Source organism: Scyliorhinus torazame, chromosome 1 (genome assembly GCF_047496885.1).
Source record: "Scyliorhinus torazame isolate Kashiwa2021f chromosome 1, sScyTor2.1, whole genome shotgun sequence".
NCBI lineage: Eukaryota > Metazoa > Chordata > Chondrichthyes > Carcharhiniformes > Scyliorhinidae > Scyliorhinus > Scyliorhinus torazame.
In genome coordinates, this window is record NC_092707.1 from 420,365,655 (window position 1) to 420,391,411 (window position 25,757).

The 25,757-nt window shown below is 47.3% G+C and overlaps 1 protein-coding gene across 1 annotated transcript in view; it reads right to left on the bottom strand.

Annotated features, from left to right (window-relative positions):
- The window catches only part of LOC140428672 (adenylate cyclase type 8-like), a 377,241-nt gene that overhangs the window by 128,366 nt on the left and 223,118 nt on the right, over nt 1–25,757 (bottom strand). The window contains exons 7-8 of the mRNA XM_072515387.1: nt 22,384–22,720; nt 3,346–3,540 (exon numbers count right to left, since the gene is read on the bottom strand). Of these exons, the coding sequence (XP_072371488.1) occupies nt 3,346–3,540; nt 22,384–22,720 (532 nt within the window). The remainder of the gene's footprint in view (nt 1–3,345; nt 3,541–22,383; nt 22,721–25,757) is intronic.

Genomic DNA, 25,757 nt, shown 5'->3' on the forward strand with positions numbered 1-25,757 from the left:
AATCCAGCCCATGGCCTCCAGACATCGAGCAATATCCAATCAACAGCAGCCCCAGCAGTAGACCCACATCAGTGGAAAGTCGCCAAACCAATCCACTGGAAATGTTACAGACACAGAGCATGGGGGAAGAGAGAGAGAGAGAGTAGCACTCCCTCCCACTCTCCAGCAGTTGCAGTGATTCCAGAAACTCCAGGCCATCGGAAGCAAGAGGGGCTGCAGAAGACAAGCCCACAGCTTCTAGATAGTAAACAGTAAACAACAACATTGCAATAGCAAGCACACAACTTCCAAACAGAAAATATAAATAGGCAACAATACATAAAAGCACCAGTAATTTACTCAACTTCCAAACCGGGAGCAGTAAGTAGTCACCAGCATAATAAGGTGACCAATTGTCCACCAGGTATCCCAACATAGCCTTCAACTTGTTCAGTGGAACTGGGCCACCACCCCTCCTCTCCTGCATTACCGGCATCTGATCACCTGATGCCACCCAGTCCAAGGTCTGCGCCAGAGGACAAAAGGGTCAGTAGCAAACAACTCACTCTTCCAGACATGAAACAATCAAAAGTCAATAAATCGTCAATATTGCAACAAAAGTATCAGCAAACGGCAACAGCAGATCTTCCCCCATCTTCAGCAGACCCACAGTCTCCAGGTAGATGCGTTACCATCCAAGTCACTACTCCTCTCCCTCTGGCCCTTAGAATTCGCCTTTCTCCCCTCTTCAGTCTGGGGTCGGCCATTGCCTTGCCTCACTCAATGGCCAAAGCAGCAGAAGGGGCAACAAACAGAAAACAGAAACTCAGCCTGCATTAGTTTGCCACAGAAAGCAGGAGCACGCCAGACTCCTAAACAACCCTCTTATGGACTGACCTCATTAACACTACACCCTGTATGCTTCATCCGATGCCGGTGCTTATGAAGTTACATTGTATATGTTGTGTTACCCTATTATGTATTTTCTTTTATTCCCCTTTCTTCCCATGTACTTAATGATCTGTTCTGCTGCTCGCAGAAAAATACTTTTCACTGTCGCTCGGTACACGGGACAATAAACAAACCCAGTGCAAAGACAGAACCTGAAGCCAGTCGGACCTTGGGGAATGTGAGCTCCCCCGATAAAAGGGCAGAGCATTTGTGAACCTATCAGCTGTATAAAGAGAGCTGGCCAGTATGGTACCAGCTGGAGAGAGAGTCAATAGTGAACGACTGTTACTGTGTAAAAATTGTTGTAAATATAAGTTACTTTCCGTTTCACTCAACAACCTCATGCTGGACTCTTTGTGGCCCTCACAAAACCCAGGATCATTCTTGTGAACCTCCTCTAGGCCCCCTCCAAGGCCAGCACATCCTTCCTTAGATACGGGACCCAAAACTGCTCACAATACTCCAAATGGGGTCTGACCTGAGCCTTATACAGCCTCAGAAGTACATCCCTGGTCTTGTATTCTAACCCTCTCGACATGAATGCTAACATTGCATCTAAATCTGCATGTGAACCTTAAGAGAATCTTAAACTAGGTCTCCTAAGTCCCTTTGTGCTTCTGATTTCTGAAGCCTTTTTCATTCAGAATATAATCTATGTCGCTTCCTACAAAAGTGCATAACCTCACTTTTCCACATTGTATTTCATTTGCCACTTCATTGCCCACTCTCCTAGCCTGTCCAAGTCCTTCTGCAGTCTCCCTGCTTCCTCAATACTACCTGTCCCTCTACAAATCTTTGTATCATCTGCAAACTTAGCAACAGTGCCTTCAGTTCCTTCCTCCAGATCATTAATGTATATTGTGAAAAGTTGTGGTCCCAGCACAGACCCCTGAGGCACACCACTAGTCACCGGCTGCCATCCTGAAAAAGACCCCTTTATCCCCACTCTCTGTCTTCTACCAGTCAGCTAATCCTCTATCCATGGCAGTATCTTACCCTGAACACCATGGGCTCTTAACTTATTTACAGTCTCCTGTGCGACACCTTGTCAAAGGCCTACTGGAAATCTAAATAAATCACGTCCACTGGTTCTCCTTTGTCTAACTTCCTTGTTACCTCCTCAAAAAACTCAACAGATTTGTCAGACATGACCTCCCTTTGACAAAGCTTCTTCCTTTTGACCAGGGCCTACTTTGACCAGCCTTCTACCAGCCTTACCCTTCACTCTCAGAGGAATGTGCTCACCCTGAACCCTAGTTAACACTCTTTTGAAAGACTCCCACTTACCAGCTGTCCCCTTGTCTGTAAACAGGCTCCCCCCCCAATCAACTATGGAAAGTTCCCGCCTAATCCCCTCAAAATTGGCCTTGCCCCAACTTAGAATTTTAACTTTTGGGCCAGAACTATCATTCTCCATAGCTATCTTAAAACTAATGGGACTAGGGTCACTGGTCCCAAAGTGATCCCTCACGAACACTTCCGTCATCTGCCCTTCCTTGTTCCCCAAGAGGAGGTCAGGTTTTGCTTCCTCTCTCGTCTTCCTGAATACACTCGACAAATTTCTCTCCATCTAAACCCCTAGTGCTATGGCTGTCCCAGGTAATGTTGGGAAAGTTAAAGTCCCCAACGATCACCATCCTATATTTCCGGCAGCTATCTCTAATCTCTGCACATATTTGCTCCTCAATTTCCTGCTGACTATTTGGGGGCCTATAGTACAGTCCGATCAAAGTGATCTCACCCTTCTTATTTTTCAGTTCTACCCATATAGACTCAGTGGCGAACCCTCGGATATATCCTCTCTCTGTACTGCCGTGATACTTTCCCTAATCAAAAACACAACTCCCCCTCCTCTCCTAGCTCCTGTTCTATCTTTCCCATAGCATCTGTACCCCGGAACATTGAGCTGCCAGTCCTGCCCCTCCTTTAGCCATGTTTCAGTAATAGCTACAATATCCCAGTCCCATGTACCTATCCATGCTCTGAGTTCATCTGCCTTGCCCGTTAGACCACTTGCATTGAAATAAACACAGTTCAATTTGTTTCTCTGCCTTCCACTTTTCTCCTTACTGACTTTTGTTTCAATCCTCTCTTTACTGCCCTCCTACCTCCTGCATTGGTTCCCATCCCTCTGCCACATTAGTTTAAACCCTCCCCAACAGAGCTAGCAAACAACGCCCCCTAGGACATTGGTTCCAGTCCTGCCCAGGTGTAGACCTTCTGATTTGTACTGATCCCACATCTCCCAGGACCGGTTCCAATGTCCCAAAACTCTGAATCCCTCCCTCCTGCACCATCTCTCAAGCCTCGCATTCATCCTGTTTATCCTGTCATTCCTACTCTGACTAGTTCATTCCTCCTCTGACTAGTCAATCTTCAAGGAGCAAATCCACAAGATGTAGGTAGTCACATTACCTGACTTTCAATAGCATAGTCTTTAAAGGTGAGTGTGAGCTCATTAATGTAGGCAGCCCGTAACTTGTCACTGCTTCGCACATCAATGGCATGTTCAACTCTCTTGTTGATCTCATCAAATCTGCAAGAGGTGGAAACCGGGGCAATGGCTGCCTTGGATTTCTTGGATGGTTTTCTTAACAGAGCGGCAATGACCTGGAGGAGTAACAAAAAGGAAAAGTTCTTCAACATGTACCATCCTGGAGCAGGGGGCACTCGCAGTTATGTGCCTGATGGCTTTGTGTGTATTAGGCGTAGCAAGGCCGTGTACAGCAGCAACGTGTCAATTTCAATCTCCCCTTTCTCTGCCAAACTTGTTGACCTCAGGCCAAGGGTCTACTGGTGTCAGCTGGGGTTCCATCAGGAACATTCTCCCTGACAAGTTGGAAGGTTGGGAGTTCAAAGCCCCGCTCAGGTCAATACAATATCTAAGCTGACAGCCCAGTCCATAGTGATGTGTCCAGTGCTGTCAGAGGTGTTGGCTTTTACATGTGACATTGATCAGGCATCTTCTACGCTCTTAGGTGGATGGAAAACATGATACAGCTATTCTGGAGAAGTGGAAAAGGTCTGTTGTGCCCAGTGTCCTAACCAATATTTGCCCGTCAACCAACAACACTAACAGTAGGTTAACTGATCATTTATCTCATTGTTCTTTGTGGAGCATTCTGGGTACGCCTTAAGTTGCTGTTTTAATATAACAGCAGCCAGGCGTCACAATGTGTTTGGCCATTTGTGAGGAGCTTTGGGACCTGCTGACGTCTAAAAAGGAATGTCCTTTCTTTCTTTATTCTTGATCTCAGTGTTGCATGGATTAGAAAAGAGGAAACATCTGCTCTTGTCCATGATCAAATGAGTCCAGTTGAAGGCTGAATACATGTTGGGATATCGACATCGTCTCTCATCCATTCCCCTACCTGGCAATGAGTCTCCACCAGTATCTCAGCTGGTGACCCCCATCTTACCCCACCCAGGCTGGCCAGATAGACAGCACAGAGAGCAGCTGACAACCTCAGTCCTTTCAATTGTCAAATGAAGTATGGCTCAGACAGAGCGAGCATCTGGGAGTTGGGTGAGAGAGGAATGCTGAAGGGTTAATCCCTTTCTGGAAATCTAGCTTTGCTCATATTTGCATTTTACTAAGAATTACTCTTGAATTTAAGTCTAAATTTCTAAATCCAGTCGTAAGCAAACATAAGCAAGCTTTCCACTAGACAGCAGCAATATTTGGCTGAAAAGGTAACTAGCTTAATCTGATTTTGATGGCTTTGCCAGAGTTACCTGAGCAGAAACACAGCTGTACATCTATAGGGTTCTCAGTGGAGCTAGAGCAGACAGAGCACATCTCGGAGGGGTAGAGCACGGCTCATGGGAAACTGGGAGTTTGGTGAGTGAGGGAGTTTAGTGAAGAGAGAAACAAAGGTTCTCCTTTCTGTTTATCTGTCTGCAATATGTGCGTTTCATTTCAGTAAACGGCAAGAAGCTGATTAATGAGCAACTGATGGTGTCTTCTCCTTATTCCATTGAAAATCAATATTTTGAGAAATCAAAGTATGGGACAGCAGAATGGGCATCTTGTGATATGTGGGAAGTTCCCTTTTCAGCACATAGACAATCACACCTGCAGGAAGTATCATCAACTTCAGAAGCTTGAAGTCCAGGATTCAGAACTTGAACAGCAGCTGGGATGTCTTTGGTGGATCCTTGAGGTTCAGAACTACGTAGAGTGAATGTTTAGGGAGGTGGTCGCATTTCAAGTTGGGGGGCATGCAGGTCCATAGAACATACAGTGCAGAACATAGAACATAGAACATATAGAACATAGAAAATACAGCACAGAACAGGCCCTTCGGCCCACGATGTTGTGCCGAACCTTTGTCCTAGATTTATCATAGATTATCATTGAATTTACAGTGCAGAAGGAGGCCATTCGGCCCTTTGAGTCTGCACCGGCTCTTGGAAAGAGCACCCTACCCAAACTTAACACCTCCACCCAACACCAAGGGCAATTTGGACATTAAGGGCAATTTATCATTGGCCAATTCACCTAACCCGCACATCTTTGGACTGTGGGAGGAAACCGGAGCACCCGGAGGAAACCCACACAGACACGGGGAGGACGTGCAGACTCCGCACAGACAGTGACCCAAGCCGGAATCAAACCTGGGACCCTGGAGCTGTGAAGCAATTGTGCTATCCGCAATGCTACCGTGCTGCCCTTGAGAACAAATTAATCTACACTATATCATTTTACCGTAATCCATGTACCTATCTAATAGCTGCTTGAAGGTCCCTAATGTTTCCGACTCAACTACTTCCACAGGCAGAAGGAGGCCATTCGGCCCATCGAGTTTGCACCAACCCACTTAAGCCCTCACTTCCACCCTATCCCCCGAACCTAATAACTTGTCCTAACCTTTTTGGACACTAAGGGCAATTTAGCATGGCCAATCCACTTAATCTGCACATCTTTGGGCTGTGGGAGGAAACCGGAGCACTTATCAACTGTCTATCCTTCCTCACAGACTCGCTGCATACTATTTCTGCCTGTTCAACAGCTACCCTATCCTCTGATCCATAGCTCTGGTTCCCATCCCCCTGCCAAACTAGTTTAAACCCTCCCGAAGAGCTCTAGCAAACCTCCCACCCAGGATATTGGTGCCCCTCCAGTTTAGGTGCAATCCGTCCTTCATGTACAGGTCCCACCTTCCCCAGAAGATATCCCAATGATCCACATATCTGGAGCCTTCCCTCCTGCACCAGCCCTGTAGCCACGTGTTCCGCTGCACTCGCTCTCTGTTCCTTGCCTCACTTGCACGCGGCACCAGTAGCAATCCTGAGATCACTACTCTGCTTGTCCTGCTCGTTAGCTTCCAACCTAACTCCCGAAAATCACTTTTAGATCCTCATCCCTTTTCCTAGCTGTGTCGTTGGTGCCCATGTGCACCACGACTTTTGGTTGCTCCCCCTCCCCCTTAAGAATCCTGTAAACTCAACAAGGTAGACTAATACAAAAACTAAAATCACATGGGATTCGGGGTGGGCTGGCTAGATGGATACAGAACTGGCTTGGTTATAAGAGACAGAGAGTAGCGGTGGAAGGGTGTTTTTCAGAATGGAGATCTGTAGCTAGTGGTGTTCCACAGGTGGCAGTGTTGATTACAAGGGGGCACAGGTTCAAGGTGAGAGGGGGAAAGGTTAAGGGAGATGTGCGGGTACGTTTTTCACACAGCGAGTGGTGGGTGTCTGGAACGTGCTGCCAGAGGATGTGGTGGAAGCAGCACATTAGCGACATTTAAGTGGCACCTGGATGGGTCCATGAATAAGAACATAAGAACTAGGAGCAGGAGTAGGCCATCTGGCCCCTCGAGCCTGCTCCACCATTCAATGAGATCATGGCTGATCTTTTGTGGACTCAGCTCCACTTTCCGGCCCGAACACCATAACCCTTAATCCCTTTATTCTTCAAAAAACTATCTATCTTTATCTTGAAAACATTTAATGTTTTCACTGGGCAGGGAATTCCATAGATTCACGGAAGTTCCTCCTAAACTCAGTCCTAAATCTACTTCCCCTTATTTTGAGGCTATGCCCCCTAGTTCTGCTTTCACCCGCCAGTGGAAACAACCTGCCCGCATCTATCCTATCTATTCCCTTCATAATTTTATATGTTTCAATAAGATCCCCCCGCATCCTTCTAAATTCCAGCGAGTACAGTCCCAGTCTACTCAACCTCTCCTCGTAATCCAACCCCTTCAGCTCTGGGATTAACCTAGTGAATCTCCTCTGCACACCCTCCAGTGCCAGTACGTCCTTTCTCAAGTAAGGAGACCAAAACTGAACACAATACTCCAGGTGTGGCCTCACCAACACCCTATACAATTGCAGCATAACCTCCCTAGTCTTAAACTCCATCCCTCTAGCAATGAAGGACAAAATTCCATTCGCCTTCTTAATCACCTGTTGCACCTGAAAACCAACTTTTTGCGACTCATGCACTAGCACACCCAGGTCTCTCTGCACAGCAGCATGTTTCAATATTTTATCATTTAAATAATAATCCCTTTTGCTGTTATTCCTCCCGAAATGGATAACCTCACATTTGTCAACATTGTATTCCATCTGCCAGACCCTAGCCCATTCACTTAGCCTGTCCAATTCCCTCTGCAGACTTCCAGTATCCTCTGCACTTTTTGCTTTACCACTTATCTTAGTGTCGTCTGCTAACTTGGACACATTGCCCTTGGTCCCCAACTCCAAATCATCTATGTAAATTGTAAACAGTTGTGGGCCCAACACTGATCCCTGAGGGACACCACTAGCTACTGATTGTCAACCAGAGAAACATTCATAATCCCCACTCTTTGCTTTCTATTAATTACCAACCCCGTATCCATGCTGCTACTTCACCCTTAACGTTAAGGGCAAAGGAGTAGCATGGATGCTACTACTTTAGTGTGGTACTACTTTAGTGCAGCAACTTTTTTTGTGGCACCTTGTCAAAAGCTTTCTGGGAATCAAGATATACCACGTCCATTGGCTCCCGGTTGTCTACCGCACTGGTAATGTCCTCATAAAATTCCACTAAATTAGTTAGGCATGACCTGCCCTTTCTGAACCCATGCTGCGTCTGCCCAATAGGACAATTTCCATCCAGATGCCTCGCTATTTCTTCCTTGATGATAGATTCCAGCATCTTCCCTACTACCGAAGTTAAGCTAACTGGCCTATGATTACCCGCTTTCTGCCTACCTCCCTTTTTAAACAGTGGTGTCACGTTTGCTAATTTCCAATCCGCCGGGACCACCCCAGAGTCTAGTAAATTTTGGTAAATTATCACTAGTGCATTTGCAATTTCGCTAGCCATCTCTTTTCGTACTCTGGGCTGCATTCCATCAGGGCCAGGAGACTTGTCTACCTTTAACCCCATTAGCTTGCCCATCACTACTACCTTAGTGATAACCATCATCTCAAGGTCCTCACCTGTCGTAGCCTCATTTCCATCAGTCACTGGCATGTTATTTGTGTCTTCCACTGTGAAGACCGACCCAAAAAACCTGTTCAGTTCCTCAGCCATTTCCTCATCTCCCATTATTAAATCTCCCTTCTCATCCTCTAAAGGACCAATATTTACCTTAGCCACTCTTTTTTGTTTTATAGATTTGTAGAAACTTTTACTATCCTTTTTTGTATTCTGAGCAAGTTTACTCTCATAATCTATCTTACTCTTCTTTATAGCTTTTTTGGCAGCTTTCTGTTGCTCCCTGAAGATTTCCCAGACCTCTAGTCTTCCATTAATCTTTGCCACTTTGTATGCTTTTTCCTTCAATTTGATACTCTCCCTTATTTCCTTAGATATCCACGGTCGATTTTCCCTCTTTCTACCATCCTTCCTTTTTGTTGGTATAAACCTTTGCTGAGCACTGTGAAAGATCACTTGGAAGGTTCTCCACTGTTCCTCAACTGTTTCACCATAAAGTATTTGCTCCCAGTCTACCTTAGCTAGTTCTTCTCTCATCCCATTGTAATCTCCTTTGTTTAAGCACAAAACACGAGTGTTTGATTTTACCTTCTCACCCTCCATCTGTATTTTAAATTCCACCATATTGTGATCGCTCCTTCCGAGAGGATCCCTAACTATGAGAGCATTAATCAATCTATTTAATTACACAGGACCAGATCTAGGATTGCTTGTTCCCTCGTAGGTTCCATTACATACTGTTCTGGGAAACTATCGCAGATACATTCTATAAACTCCTCCTCAAGGCTGCCTTGGCCAACCTGGTTAAACCAATCAACATGTAGATTAAAATCCCCCATGATAACTGCTGTACCATTTCTACATGCATCAGTTATTTCTTTGTTTATTGCCTGCCCAACCATAATATTACTATTTGGTGGCCTATCGACTACTCCTATCAGTGACTTTTTCGCCTTCCTATTCCTGATTTCCACCCAAATGGATTCAACCTTATCCTCCATAGCACCAATGTCATCCCTTACTGTTGCCCGGATGTCATCCTTAAATAACAGAGCTACGCCAACTCCCTTACCATCCACTCTGACCTTACGAAAAGTTTGATACCCTTGGATATTTAACTCCCAGTCATGACCATCCTTTAACCATGTTTCAGTAATGGCCACTAAATTATAGTCATTCATGATTATTTGCGCCATCAACTCATTTACCTTCTACCGAATACTACGAGCATTCAGGTAAAGTACACTTATGTTGGCTTTTATACCTCTGTTTTGAATCTTAACACCTCAATCAGTAACCTCTCCTAAGTTATATTTCCTCTTAACCTTTCTCCTAATTTTCCTTGTCGTTGAACCCACATCTTCCTGTAACAACCTGCCGCGTCGCTTCTCATTTATGCTTTTACTTCCCGTTTTATTCCTTTTAGTCTTACTGGGCCTATTCAATGAGCTCCCCTCAGTCACTGTACCTTGTACTGTCACCCTTTTTGATTTTTGACTGTGGCTTCTCTGTCTTACACTTTCCCCCTTACTGCCTTTTGTTTCTGGCCCTGTTTTACTTCCCTCCGACTTTCTACATTGGTTCCCATCCCCCTGCCACATTAGTTTAAACTCTCCCCAACAGCTCTAGCAAACACCCCCCCAGGACATCGGTTCCAGTCCTGCCCAGGTGCAGACCATCCAGTTTGTCCTGGTCCCACCTCCCCCAGAACCGGTTCCAATATCCCTGGAATTTGAATCCCTCCCTCTTGCACCATCCTCTCTATCCTGACATTCCTACTCTGACTAGCTCATGGCACTGGTAGCAATTCCTACCTTTGATGTCCTACTTTTTAGTTTAGCTCCTAACTCCCTGAATTGAGCTTGTAGGACCTCATCCCGGTTTTTACCTATTTCGTAAAAAGTTCACCCCCCCCAGAATGTCCTGCAGCCACTCCGAGACATCCTTGACCCTTGCACCAGGGAGGCAACATACCATCCTGGAGTCTCGATTGCGTCCGCAGAACCGCCTGTCTATTCCCCTTACAATTGAGTCCCCTATCACTATAGCCCGGCCATTCTTCTTCCTGGCCTCCTGCGCAGCAGAGCCAGCCACGGTGCCATGAACCTGGCTGCTGCTGCCTTCCCCTGGTGAGCCATCTCCCTCAACAGTATCCAAAGCGGTATATCTGTTTTGCAGGGAGATGACCGCAGGGGACACCTGCACTGCCTTCCTACTCTTGCTCTGTCTTTTGGTCACCCATTCCCTATCTGCCTCAGTACCTTTCACCTGCGGTGTGACTAACTCGCTAAACGTGCTATCCACGACATCCTCAGCATCGCAGATGCTCCAAAGTGAGTCCATCCGCAGCTCCAGAGCTGTCAAGCGGTCTAACAGGAGCTGCAACTGGACACACTTCTTGCATGTGAAGGAGCCAGGGACAGTGGACGTGTCCCTGAGCTCCCACATCGCACACGAGGAGCATGACACGGGTCTGAGATCTCCTGCCATGTCTTAAACCTTCGGTTAACTTATACAATTACAATTCCAAAAATGAAAGAAAAACAAAGAAAAAGTTGAATCAGGAGGAAATAGAGGGACACGGACCGAGTATAATCTGAAGGTTTTATTTTAGTTCGGGCATCGTGATCAGCACGAGCTCGGAGGGCCGAAGGGCCGGTTCCTGTGCTGTTTCTTTGTTCTAATTACTAACCATGCTGTAACAAAGCCTTTGATAACCAGTGGCCATAATGTGATACAATTTTACGTTAAGTTTGAAACTGATGTAGTTCATTCTGAAACTAGAGTATTACTGAACAATAATAATGATAATCTTTATTATTGTCACAAGGAGGCTCACATTAACGCTGCAATGAAGTTACTGTTAAAATCCACTCGTCGCCACATTCCGGCGCCTGTTCGGGTACACAGAGGGAGAATTCACAATGTTCAAATTACCGTACAGCACGTCTTTCGGGACTTGTGGGAGGAAACCGGAGCACCCGGAGGAAACCCACGCAGACACGGGGAGAACGTGCAGACTCCGCACAGACAGTGACCCAAGTCGGGAATCGAACCTGGGACCCTGGAGCTGTGAAGCAACAGTGCTAACCACTGTGCTACCGAGCCGCCCAAGGGGAACTGTAAAGGTATGAAGAGTCAAGTTGGCTGTGGTGGACTGGGAAAATACATTTGGTGGTGGAAAAGCAGTGGCTTGAATGTAGCATGTACATGATCTGTAGCAAAGGTCCACTCCTCTAATACCCAAAGGCCCAATTGGAAAGATTAATAGAATTGCATTCGACCAAAGGAGGTGGCTTTGCAAGTTGCCAGAAAGGCAGTAAGCATGAGGATTAGGAATAATTTAGAATCCTACAAAGGAGGACCAAGAATCTGATAAAGAGAAGGAAAAGATAAAATGAATACAAGCTGGTGAGAAACAGCTTTATGATTTACAAAAAGAAAAGATTAGCAAAAATCAATCTGGCTGCACTGCAAAAGTACCAGGGAGCCACAAGGCTTGTGAAACTGAGGAATTGAGTTTCTCAAAAAAGAAATTGGTCAAAGGTTGATAAATATCCAGCTGGACGGCGATGATCTACATCCCAGTGTGTTGAAGGAGGCGACTACAGAACGAGGGAATGTATCAGTGGTTATCATTCAAAATTGTATGGATTCTGTAACCCCACTATTTAGGAAGGTAGGGTGGGAGAGAACAGAACTACGAACCTGTTAGTCTGACATCAGCAGCAGGGAAGGTAGAGTCTTGGAGTCCTCGAGTCCTCGAGTTTTACAGTCCAGAAAGAGCTCCTTCGGCCAATCGAGTCTGTGCCAGCCGGCAATCTATTCTAATCCCATTTCACAACACTTGGTCCGTAACCCTGTCTGCTCTGGGATTTAGAGTACTTGTCTAAATGCTTCTTCAATGTTGTGAGGGTCTCTCGGTCCACCCCCCTTTCAGGCAGCGAGTTCCAGACTCCCCCCCCACCCCCCCGCCCCCCCCCCCCCCCTCTGGGTGAAAAGCTTTTTCCTCACATCCCCTCTGCCCCTCCTGCCCCTCACCTTAAATTGCTGCCCCCTGGTTATTGACCCACTCAACTAAGGGGAAATGTTTCTTCCTATCCACGTCCCTCAGGGTTTTGTGCACCTCGATCAGGTCGCCCCTCAGCCTTCTCTGCTCCAAGGAGAACAACCCCAGCCTAACCAGCCTCTCGTCACAGCTGGAACCCTCCAGCCCAGGCAGCATCTTGGTGAATCCCATCTGCACCCTCTCCAGCGCAATCACATCCTTCCTATAGTGAGGCAACTAGAACTGCACACAGTGCTCCAGCTGGGGCCCAACCAGCATTTTATACAGAGCCATCATAACCGCAATACTCCAGGTGTGGTCTCAGTAAGGCCCTGTACAGCTACAGTACAACATCCTTGCTCCTGTACTCAAATCCTCTTGCAGTGAAGGCCAACGTACCATTCACCTTCCTAACTTTGCTGTACCTGCATGCTTGCTTTCAGTGACTGCTGTACAAGGACCCCCAGGTCCGTCTGTACATCAACATTTCCCAATCCATCACCATTTAAATATTACTCTGCCATCCTGTTTCTCTGTCCGAAGTGGATAACTTCACATTTATCCACGTTATCCTGCATCTGCCGCGTATTTTCCCACTCGCTCAACTTGTCTAAATCATCTTGAAGCCTCTGACCACCCTTCTCACCACTCCCATTCCCAGCACGTTTTGTGCTGTCAGCAAAAGTAGAAATATTGGGTGGAATTCTCCATCCCGGGATGCCCCAATGGGATGGAGAATCGGGCGCTGGGGCAAAACCAAACTCCGCAATCTTGGACATGCCCCTCCCTGTGCAGCTGGAGCCTCGACTTCCTCACCAACAGACCGCAATCTGTCAGGATAGGCAACAGCACCTCCTCCACAATAGTCCCCAACACCGGGGCCCCGCAAGGATGTGTGCTCAGTGCTCTACTGTACTCCCTGTACACACACGGACTGTGTGGCTATATTCAACTCCAACTCAATCTGTAACTTTGCGGATGTTACGACTGTGGTGGGCCGTATCTCAAACAACAACGAACCAGACTACAGAAGGGAGATAGGTCACTTGGTTGCACGGTGTACCGAAAACAACCTCTCTCTAAATGCTGGAAAGACATTTAAAGTATCGTCGTGCATTTTTGACTTTGTCTATATATATGTTTCTGGAACCCACCTCTTCATTCACCTGAGGAAGGAGCAGCGCTCCGAAAGCTAGTGATTCCAAACAAACCTGTTGGACTTTAACCTGGTGTTGTAAAAAAAAAATCAGGATAGGCGCCGGGGACCGACCTGATCGTCATGCTCCAACCCCTCGCTGGCGGCGTGAACGAGGTCGATGCCACATGCCAGCGGGGGCATGGGAATGAATGCAAATGAGTCATTATGACCCATTTGCATCGGTTTAGTGGGCCCGGTGCCCTATGCAGTGCCCTCCCGTCATTCTCTGGTCCAGCGGCATGGTGAACCTTGCGGTGGGCCAAGGGGGCAACTGTTCTCCCTTTGGCCCACTGCGAGGTCCACCAATGTCAGAGCCACGATGGCACAGAACATCCGAAGCCACCCCCACACAGCAAATCAGCCCCCGCCCGCCTCCCCCAGCATCGCACTGTAGCCCCCAATCCCCTCGCCACACCCGGGCCACTCCCCACTAGTCCCCCCAGCCCTCGCTGAAGCCCCATGGCCAGTGGCACGACTCCCGACCTGACTGAGGCAGCGCTGGGCACAGTCCGCAGCCGCCGTGCCCAGTTCACGAAAACTGAGACCGCACCAGCCCCGCGTTGTCGGAAACGCGACCCACCGGGGGCGGACCATCGGGGAACGGCCTTCAGGTAACATCCTGAATGGTGTGCGGTGCGCTCCTCCATGACGTTGCTTTGGAGGGGGCGGAGCATCCAAAAACTGGCGCCACCCCCATTTGGTCGTAAAAAGGAATTTTCCGCCCGATGACCGATTAAGAAATCGGCGTCGGCAAGCGGGGAATCCACCTCTGGTCTCTCAAAGGGAGCATCCCCCTGATCTCCCAAGCGGAGAAACCTCCCGGTTATATTTGGCTCCCTCATGCAAATCATTGATGTATATCGTGAAAGCTGGGCTCAGCACTGCCCCCTGCAGGGCCCTAGTAGTCACTGCCTGCTACTCCAAAAAATACCCAATTACTCCAACTTCATGTTTACTGTCTGTGAACCAATTCTCAATCCATGCCAATATAATACCTCCAATCCCATGCACTTTAATTTTGCACACTAACCTCTTATGTGGGGCTTATTCAAAACATTTCTGAAAATCCAAACGCACCACAGACAGTGGTTCACCCTTATCTATTCTATTAGTTACGCCCTCAATAAACTTCAGTAGGTTTTTCAATATGATTGCTTCTTCCATCGGGCAGGAGATGCAGAAGTCTGAGAACAGGCACGAACAGACTCAAAAACAGCTTCTTCCCCACTGTCACCAGACTCCTAAATGACCCTCTTATGGACTGACCTCATTAACACTACACCCTGTATGCTTCATCCGATGCCGGTGTCTATGTAGTTACATTGTGTACCTTGTGTTGCCCTATTATGTATTTTCTTTTCTTCCCTTTTCTTCCCATGCACTTAATGATCTGCTGAGCTGCTCGCAGAAAAATACTTTTCACTGTACCTCGGTACACGTGACAATAAACAAATCCAATCCAATTCAATTTTCCTTTCATAATTGCATGTTGAGTTTGTCCAATCCCGTTGATATTTCCAAAGCGTCCTGTTATCAGCTCCTTTGTAATAGACTCAAATGTTTACTCTCTGACTGATGTCAGACTAACTGGTCTGTAATTTTTCTCTCTTTCTCCCTCCCTCCTTTTTTAAATAACTGGGTAATATTTGCCACCCTCCAATCTGCCAGGGCTGTTCCAGAATCAACAGAAATTTGGCAACCAACAAGTGGGATGTAGATTATCAGCCCCGGCATTTATCGCCTTTCAGTCCCATTCTGCAGCACTATCTTTCTATTAATACTAATTTCCTTCAATTCCTCCTTTTCACGAGACCCTTGATTCCTTAACATTTCCTGGAAGTAATTCCTGGAAGGAATTTCTTCATGGAGACTGAACTGAAAGTGTTGTTTGATTGTTCTGCCATTTCCTTGTTCTCAAAGAACAAAAACAAAGAACAATAGAGCACAGGAACAGGCCCTTCGGCCCTCCAAGCCTGTACCGGACATGATACCAACCTTTGTCAAACCCTCAGCACTTCCTAGCACCATATCCCTCTATCCCCGTCCTATCCATGTGTTTGTCAAGATGCCTTTGAACGCCGTTAATGTATCTGTTTCCACAGCCTCCCCCTGGCAACGCGTTCCAGGCACTCACCACCCTCTGTGTAAACAACCTGCCTCGCACATCTCCTCTAAACTTTACCCCACGGACCTTAAACCTATGCCCCCTGGTGACTGACCCCTCCACCCTGGGAAAGAGTGCCTGCCCATCCACTCTATCCATGCCCCTCAGAATCTTGTAGACCTCTATCAGGTCACCCCTCAACCTTCGCCTTTCTAATGAAAACACTCCGAGTCTATTCAGCCTCTCCACATAGCTAACACCCTCCAGACCAGGCAACATCCTGGTAAACCTCCTCTGCACCCTCTCCAAAGCCTCCACATCCTTCTGGTAGTGTGGGACCAGAATTGTGCGCAATATTCCAAGTGCGGCCTTACCGAGGTTCGATACAACTGCAGCCTGACTTGCCAGTTTTCATACTCGATGCCCCGTCCAATGAAGGCAAGCATTCCGTCTGCTTTCTTGACGACCTTGTCCACTTGTGTTGCCACCTTCAGAGATTTGTTGACCTGCACGCCCAGATCTCTCTGACTTTCTATATTCCTGAGAGTTTTACCATTTATGGTATATTTCCCCTCTATGTCAGATCTACCAAAATGCATTACCTCACATTTATCCGGATTAAACTCCATTTGCCATTTCTCTGCCCAAGTCTCCAACCTATCTATGTCCTGCTGTATCCTCTGACAATCCTCAACACTATCGGCCACTCCACCAACCTCGGTGTCATCGCAAACTTACTAACCAGACCGGCTACATTATCCTCCAAATCGTTTCTGTACATTACAAACAACAGAGGCCCCAGCACCGATCCCTGTGGAACACCACTAGTCACAACCTTCCATTCAGAAAAACACCCTTCTACTGCTACCCTTTGCCTTCTGTGACCGAGCCTGTTCTGCATCCATCTTACCACCTCACCTCTGATCTCGTGTGACTTCACCTTTTGTACCAGTCTGCCATGAGGGGCCTTGTCAAAGGCTTTACTGAAGTCCATGTGAACAACATCCACCGCCCTCCCCTCATCAATCATCTTTGTCACCTCCTCAAAAAACTCGATCAAGTTAGCGAGGCACGACCTCCCCTTCACAAGACCATGCTGTTTATCGCTAATGAGTCCATTTGTTTTCAAATGGGTATAAATCCTGTCCCTGAGAATTCTCTCCAATAATTTACCTACTCACTGGCCTGTAGTTTCCAGGATTATCCCTGCTACCTTTCTTAAACAGCGGGACCACATTAGCTATTCTCCAGTCCTCTGGGATTTTCGATGATACAGTCTCTTGTTTTGGACTGTACTAATCTTTTTTCACGAATCTTTTTCTTTTTATATACTTGTGGAAGCTTCTACAGTCCACATTTATGTTTACTGTCTGCAGGTTTACTCTCATACTCTACTTTCCCCTCTGAATTAATCTCTTGCCCCTCCTTTGCTGAATTCTAAACTGCTCCCAAACCTCCGACTTGGTACTTTATTTTACCAACATCATATAACTCCTCTTTGGATCGAATACTATCCTTAATTTCTTTTGTTGGCCATGCTGGACCACTTTTCTTGTTGTGTTTTTGGGTGAGAAGGGAATGTATAACCGTGGCAATTCACACATTCATCCTTTAAACAGTAACCATTGCCTAGTCACTGCAGACCTTTCAATGAAGTTCCCCAGTGTTTCTTAGCCAACTCATGCCTCATACTTTCCTAGTTTCTTTTGTTAAGATGAACAGATCTAGTTACAAATCTGATTTTTGTGCATTCCATCCTAATGAAGGATGTTATGGTCACTGTTCCCTAAAGGACCCCGCACAACAAGATTATTCATTAGCCCCTTCACATTCCACAATGCCAAATCTAGGGCAGCATGTCCCCCAGTTAGTTCCTGGACATATTGCGTGGAGTCTGCACGTTCTCCCCGTGTCTGCGTGGGTTTCCTCCGGGTGCTCCGGTTTCCTCCCACAAGCCCTGAAAGACGTGCTGTTGGTGAATTGGACATTTTGAATTCTCCCTCTGCGTACCCGAACAGGCACCGGAGTGTGGCGACTAGGGGGCTTTTCACAATAACTTCATTGCAGTGTTAATGTGAGCCTACTTGTGAAAGATTATTATAATTGTCAAATGAAGTATGGCTCAGACAGAGTGAGCGTCTGGGAGTTTGGTGAGAGAGAAATGCTTTAGGGTTAATCCCATTCTAGAAATCTAGCATTGCTTGTAGTTACATTTCACTAAAAATTACTCTTGAATTTAAGTCTAAATTTCTAAATCCAGTTGTAAGCATGTGCAGGTTTGGTGGATTGGCCGTGCTGAATTGTCCCGTAGTCTGCAAAGGTTCGGGGGGTTACGCAGATGGGGCAGGGGAGTGAGCCTACATGGGGTGCTCTTTCACACTCTTGTTTTGCAGATTCGATGGTCCAATGATCTCCTGCACTGTAGGAATTCTATGATTCTAAACTGGTCTAAAAAGCATCTCGTACAGACTCCAGCAGTTCAGCTGCTGAAGCATTATTGCTAATTCGGTTTGCTCGGTCAATATGTAGATTTAAGTCACCGATGATTATTCTAGTATCCTTGTTAATGTGCATCACTAATTTTATTTCACTACATTACCACTATTGTTTGGAGGCCTATAAACAACTCCCACTAATGTTTTCCTCCCCTTGTCGCTTCTTAGTTCCACTCAGTCTGATTCTACATCTCGATTTTTAAAGTCAATATCATGACTCACTATTGCACTGATTTTATACTTAACTAACCACACCATCCCACCTCCTTTCCCTTTTTGCCTGCCCTTCCGAAATATCGAATCCCCTTGGATACTCAGTTCCCAGCCTTGGTCACCTTGCAACCATGTCTCTGTAATCACAGTCATATCACACCCATTTACATCAATTTGTGCTGTTAATTCATCAACCTATAGCAGACGCTCCAAACATTTTAACACTTTTTTTGTGCTAAGGTCCCTTTTGCTGCGAACTATTGTTTCCTCTGCCTTCTGCTTTTACTTTCTACTTTTCTGTTTTTCACTTGTTTCCCTCTCATGTGTCTCTCTGCTCAGGTTCCCACCCGCCTGCCACTCTAGTTTAAACCCTCTCCAGCAGCACCAGTAAGTGCCCCGTGATGATATTGGTCCTGGTCTTGCTGGGGTGAATCCCATCCAGCTTGTATAGGTCCCATCTCCCCCAGAATCAGTCCCAATGCCTCAGGAATTTGAAACCTTCCCTCCTGCCCCACCTCAGCCACACATTCATCTACTCTATTTGCCTATTCCTGATCTCACTGTCTGATGGCACTGGGAGCAATCCTGAGATTACACCAATGAGGTTCTGAACAAAGAACAAAGAACAAAGAAAAGTACAGCACAGGAACGGGCCCTTCGGCCCTCCAAGCCCGTGCCGACCATACTGCCCGTCTAAACTACAATCTTCTACACTTCCTGGGTCCGTATCCTTCTATTCCCATCCTATTCATGTATTTGTCAAGATGCCCCTTAAATGTTACTATCGTCCCTGCTTCCACCACCTCCTCCGGTAGCGAGTTCCAGGCACCCACTACCCTCTGCGTAAAAAACTTGCCTCGTACATCTACTCTAAACCTTGCCCCTCTCACCTTAAACCTATGCCCCCTAGTAATTGACCCCTCTACCCTGGGGAAAAGCCTCTGACTATCCACCCTGTCTACGCCCTCATAATTTTGTAGACCTCTATCAGGTCGCCCCTCAACCTCCTTCGTTCCAGTGAAAACAAACCGAGTTTATTCAACCTCTTCTCACAGCTAATCTGCTTTCTAATTTATTCCTGGACTCACCATATTCCGCTTTCAAGACATCATCCCTCTTATTACCTGTTCAGCTGGTAGCAATATGAACCATGACCTCTGACTGTTCCCCCTCCCCCATCACAATGCCCGGCAGCCACTCAGTGACATCGTTGACCCTGGTACCAGGGGGACAATTTACTATTTTGGTGACATGACTGCGGCCACAAAACCATCCATCTGTTCCCTTATGTTATAAACACCGATCACTATCGCTCTCCCACTCTTTTCTCCTCCCCCTCCCCCATGACGCTGAACACTTTGATGCCACAGACAAGGGGCGCGATTCTCCACTCCCACGCTGGTTGGGAGAATCGCCTGGGCCGCCAGAATTTCCGGGGACGCCGGTCCGACTTCCTCCCGCGATTCTCCCAAGAGGCGGGAACGGCCCGGTCGAGTTCCGCGGGCCGCAGGCCGGAGAATCGCCGGAGACACCCAAAATGGCGATTCTCCGGCACCCCCGCTATTCTGAGGCCCGGATGGGGCGAGCGGCCAGGCCAAAACGGCGGGTTCCCCCCCGGCGCCGTCCACACCTGGTCGCTGCAGTCGTGAGCGGTGCGCGAACGCTGTGGGGGCGGCGAGGGGGGATCCTGCACCGGGGGGTACCTCAGATGTGGGGTGGCCCGCGATCGGTGCCCACCGATCGTCGGGCCGTCCTCTCTGAAGGAGGACCTCCTTCCTTCCGCGGCCCCGCAAGATCCGTCCCCCATCTTCTTGCGGGGCGGACTTAGAGAGGACGACAACCGCGCATGCGCGGATGACGTCCGTTATGCGGCGCCGGCCGCGTTATCTATGCGGCGCCGCTTTTACGCGGGCGACAAGGCCGGGCGCGAGTAGATGACACGGCCCCGATACTGGCCCATTCTCAGGGCCTGAATCGGTCGGGACCGGGGCCGTTCCGCGCCGTCGTGAACCTCGACGGCGTTCACGACGGCGCGGCCACTTCGGCGTGGGGGTGGAGAATCCCGGCCATGGTTCTTGCTGCATTCTGAGAAACCACCTTTCCAGCAGTATCCAAAGCAGGAATCTGTTGGAGAGAGCGATGGACACAGGGGAGTCCCGCACTACCTGCCCAGTACATTTCCTCTGCCTGGTGGTCACACCTTTCTGCCTGTACACTCTTTACTTGCAGTGCGACCACCCCGCTCTACGTGCTATCCATGGAAATCTCATCCTTGCGGATGCTTCACAGTGACTCCAGTTGCAACCTTCAGCTCTGAAACATGGCTTTCAAATAGCTGCTGCTGAAGTCATCCCCTGCACTGGTGGTCACCCTGGACACTTGGCGTGATGCTATCAGGACTTTATTGTCTAAGGTACAAGGAGAGGGTGGATAGGCTGGGACTTTTTTTCCCCTGGAGCGTAGGATGGTTTAGGGTGATCTTATGGAGTTCTATGAAATAATGAGGAGCATCGATAAGTTTGATGGTCAACATCTTTACCCAAAAGTAGAGGAGTCTAGAGCGAGAGGGCAGAGGTTTAAGGTGAGAGATGCAAAAGAGAGGAAATGTCTTCACACAGCGGGTGGTGAGCATCTGGAACGAGCTGCCAGGGGCAGTGGTAGAGGCGGGTACATATTTTCCTTTAAAAAGCAGTTAGACAATTACATGGGCAGGGTGGGTATAGAGGGATATGGGCCAAATGCGGGAAGGTGGGACCAGCTTAGTGATAGAAACTGGGCGGCAGGGACAAGTTGGGCCAAAGGCCCAGTTTCCATGCTGTAAACATCTCTGACTCTATGAATCTAAGTGTCCCTGACTTCCCACATTGCACAAGAGAAGCATGGCTGAGCTGTCCTGCCATGACTTACCCTCAAATTAATTTTACTGCCGCTAGTTTGGAGAATATTAAGGACAGTGGAAATACAGATCAGGTCCCACTTACCAAGGTAACTACTCTTCTTTCGGAGCGAAGGTAGAAAATGAAAGGACACTTTCCTACTTCACCAAACTCCCTTTGTCACCAAACATCAAATTAAGCTCTCAACTCCAGTCCAAAACAGCACTCCAGTGCGGTATTATACTATGTCCTTCTGTTATACTCTCTGAATCTAGCCTTTGAAAACCTGTTTAAGGCAGTTATCTAATTTATTAGTTGTAGCAGCAGGCAGAGTCTTGTTTTAAAGCTAAAATGAACTCTCACCTTCGTTCAACGCAAGAAGCGACTTTTAGCTAATTGTTAAATTAAAGACAGACAAGACTTAAAAGAGAAATTGTCCCAGATTTGAATACGGGGGAAAAGGTATCTTGCTGGACTAATATAAAACTTTTGTTAGATCACACCTGGATGTTCAGTTCTGGGCTAAGAGAAGGGCGTATTTTCCAGAGAGGCAGTGTAGTGTATGTTCACCAGGATAACCCGTGGGGTGGCAGGATTGTGTCGTGAGGAAAGATTGAGGAAACTGGAACTGTGTTTTCTGGACTTCAGTTTTGAAGACTGAGATGTGATCTTATTGAAACTTACAAAATCCTGACAAAGAATTCTTACAATCCTTAAAAAGCTTGACAGGATAGTTGTCAATCAGATGTTCCCTTGGCTGAGGAATCTGTAACCTACGGGACGCAGTATCAGAATAAGGATAGACCATTTAGGATTGAGATGAGGAGGAATTTCTTCGGTCAGAAGGTGTTGATCTAACTGACTGGCGGACCTGGCTCAGTGGACTGACTGACCTGCTCCTGTGTTCCAAGTTCATCTTGTCCGATCCACATTATTTAGTTTCAAAGTATAAGCCTGATTAACCTTTCCCAATGCCATACCATGGACTAATAGGGAATGGTAGTGACACGGGTCCTAGCACATGATACTGTGCGACTGCTGGGGGGGGAATGAATCTTTCGAGAGGCTATCAATTTTTACTTACTTTATTCAAGCCAATTATTCTGTTGAAGGGATGGTCAAGCCTCCACGGGGCTTCAGAATCCGCGGCATGGAGCAAACTGGCCTCAATATGAAAATTGCTGCCGAATATAGTCTCTGTTTTCCTTCGCTCAAATTGCGATCTTGGAGCACCGACATCTGACCTTGCTATGCTAACTCGGATTCGAGGCATTTCCTTCGGAAACTCGTCTTGCTGCTTGATGAAGTAGGTTTTAATGTGATATTGGCTCAACAAGTCACTGCGTTCCTCACCAAATGCCTCTTCCGTTTCGTATTCTTCTCCCAAGCATTTCAATGTTGCACCGGAGATATGAACTCGCCTAAGGCACAACAGGCAGGATTTATTATCTACCCGACATTGCAATATATTTTCATTTTTCTTCGTCACCGTGGCATTTTAAAATAATCTTATTTTACAAAATCATTACAACTGCCTGTGTCCCTCTCTCTTTGTGACCTCTTGCTTGCCTCATAGCCGGCCCTGCCGCTTTCAGTCTCGGTTTTGCTCTCTGGCTCTTATTCAATGGACAGAATTTCCCCACCGTCGGTGAGTGGGAAAATCAGTGTTTAGCCAGCCAATTGTGTTGGCAGCATTTCCTGTTGCATTGTCCTGCTCGAGGGGGAGGCGTGTGGTGTAATGGCATTATCACTGGACTAATAATCCAGGGGTCCAGACTCAAACTCTGGGGCCCCGGGTTCGAATCCCACCTGGGCAGGTGGTGAAATGTGAATTCAATAAAAATCTGGAATTAACGATGACCATGAAACCATTGTCGACTGTCAGAAAAACCCACCTGGGTCACTCATGTCCTTTAGGGAAGGAAATCTGCCGTCCTTACCCGCTCTGGCCTACACGTGACTCCAGACCCACAGCAATGTGGTTGGCTCTTAACTGCCCCCTTGAGGGCAATTCGAAATGGACAGCAAATTCCAGCCAGTGCCACCCACATCCCTTGAGAGAATAAAGAAATATTGTACACCACTGAGAAGGAAAATGAGAAGCCAGGATATTCATGCCAGATCACTGGCCTCTATCCACCTCGTGCTCAATGCACACCAACCACTTCTCCAGGTTCTCGATGCCTCCGTCTGGAGGTAGTGGAGGCATGGCGTGATGTTCTGTACCCTCGCCCAGGGACACCAATGCAGCACACATTCATTGTTCAGGCATCCAGTGCAGGAAAAGGGTGAATGGTGTCAGACCCACAGGGATCTCACTCACTTCTGGTTCGAGGGACACCCCCACATGTTAACCCCAAAACATCCTCATCTCCCCTATAGGTCACGTCCTCATCACCTCACCTCTCCCACTCACCATCCACACGTGCCAGGCATCCTTACCACCTGCTCTGGCAGACGTCCTGCTTACACGCTCTCCACCTGTTTTCCTGCAGGACAACTTGGCTGATAATAGAAGATGTGGAGATGCCGGCGTTGGACTGGGGTGAGCACAGTAAGAAGTCTTACAACTACCGTGCCGCCCTTCCTGTTTGTTCCTGTTTATTCCTTTATTTTCCCTGTCATTTATTTTTGTTGGCATAGTTTTGACCCAGGGCTTTAATGGGCCTGCAACTTTAAGACAAAGCCGCAGCCTGCCCCTTTAATTCCAGCAGGAAGATCCGGGAGACTGCGCTGTTTTTATTGACATCAGTGATGACTCGGACTGATTGATGTTGCTGTTGGCTAATGAATGGGCTCAAAGGGCTGTGCTCTGCCCTGTAACAGATGGTGATTGGATCTGATCCCACTGATGTGCTTTCCAGAATCACCAGGCTTGTTTTTCATTTCACCTTTGGCTCTGCAGTCAGGGTGAAAGATTAAAACTAATTCACTCCCAATAAACCACAGAGACGAGGAAGGAATGGGAAGGTGAAGGAGCCTTGGATGACAAGAGAAGTGGAGCTTCTAGTCAAGTGGAAGAAGGAAGCTTACGTAAGGTTGAGGAAGCAAGGATCTGACTCGGCTCCAGAACGTTACACGGTAGCCAGGAAGGAACTCAAAAATGGACTGAGGAGAGGTAGAAGGGGGCATGAAAAAGCCCTGGCGGAAAGGATTAGGGAAAACCCCAAGGCATTCTACACTTATGTGAGGAATAAGAGGATGATCAGACTGAGAGTAGGGCCGATCAGGGATAGTGGAGGGAACTTGTGCCATGAGTCTGAGGAGATGGGGGAGGCCCTAAATAAATATTTTGCTTCAGTATTCACTAGAGAGAGGGACCTTGTTGCCCATGAGAACAGTGTGAACCAGGTTAATAGACTCAAACAGGTTGATATTAAGAAGGAGGATGTGCTGGAAATTTTGAAAAGCATCAGGATAGATAAGTCCCCTGGGCCTGACGGGATATACCCAAGGTTACTACGGGAAGCGAGGGAGGGGATTGCTGTGCCATTGGCGATGATCTTTGCTTCCTCACTCTCCACTGGAGTAGCACCGGATGATTGGAGGGAGGCGAATGTTGTTCCCCTGTTCAAGAAAGGGAATAGGGAAATCCCTGGGAATTACAGACCCATCAGTCTTACATCTATGATGAGCAAAATATTGGAAATGATTCTGAGAGGTAGGATTTATGATTATTTAGAAAAACATAGTTTGATTAAAGATAGTCAGCATGGCTTTGTGAGGGGCAGGTCCTGCCTCACAAGCCTCATTGAATTCTTTGAGGATGTGACGAGACACATTGATGAACGTCGAGCAGTGGATGTGGTGTATATGGATTTCAGTAAGGCATTTGATAAGGTTCCCCATGGTAGGCTCATTCAGAATGTTAGGGGGCATGGGATACAGGGAAATCTGGCTGTCTGGATACAGAATTGGCTGGCCGAAAGAAGACAGCGAGTGGTAATGGATGGAAAGTATTCCGCCTGGAGGTCGGTGACCAGTGGTGTCCTGCAGGGATCTGTTCTGGGACCTCTGCTCTTTGTGGTTTTTATAAATGACTTGGATGAGGAAGTAGAAGGGTGGGTTAGTAAGTTTGCCGATGACACGAAGGTTGGGGGAATTGTAGATAGTGTTGAGGGTTGTTGCAGGTCATTGACAGGATGCAGAGCTGGGCTGAGAAGCGGCAGATGGAGTTGAACCTTGATAAATGTGAAGTGATTCATTTTGGAAGGTCGAATTTGAATGCTGAATACAGGGTTAAAGGCAGGATTCTTGAAAGTGTGGAGGAACAGAGGGATCTTGGGGTCCACGTACATAGATCCCTCAAAGCTGCCACCCAGGTTGATAGGGTTGTTAAGAAGACATATAGTGTGTTGGCTTTCATTAACAGGGGGATTGAGTTTAAGAGCCGCGAGGTTTTGCTGCAGCTTTATAAAACCCTGGTTAGACCACACTTGGAATATTGTGTCCAGTTCT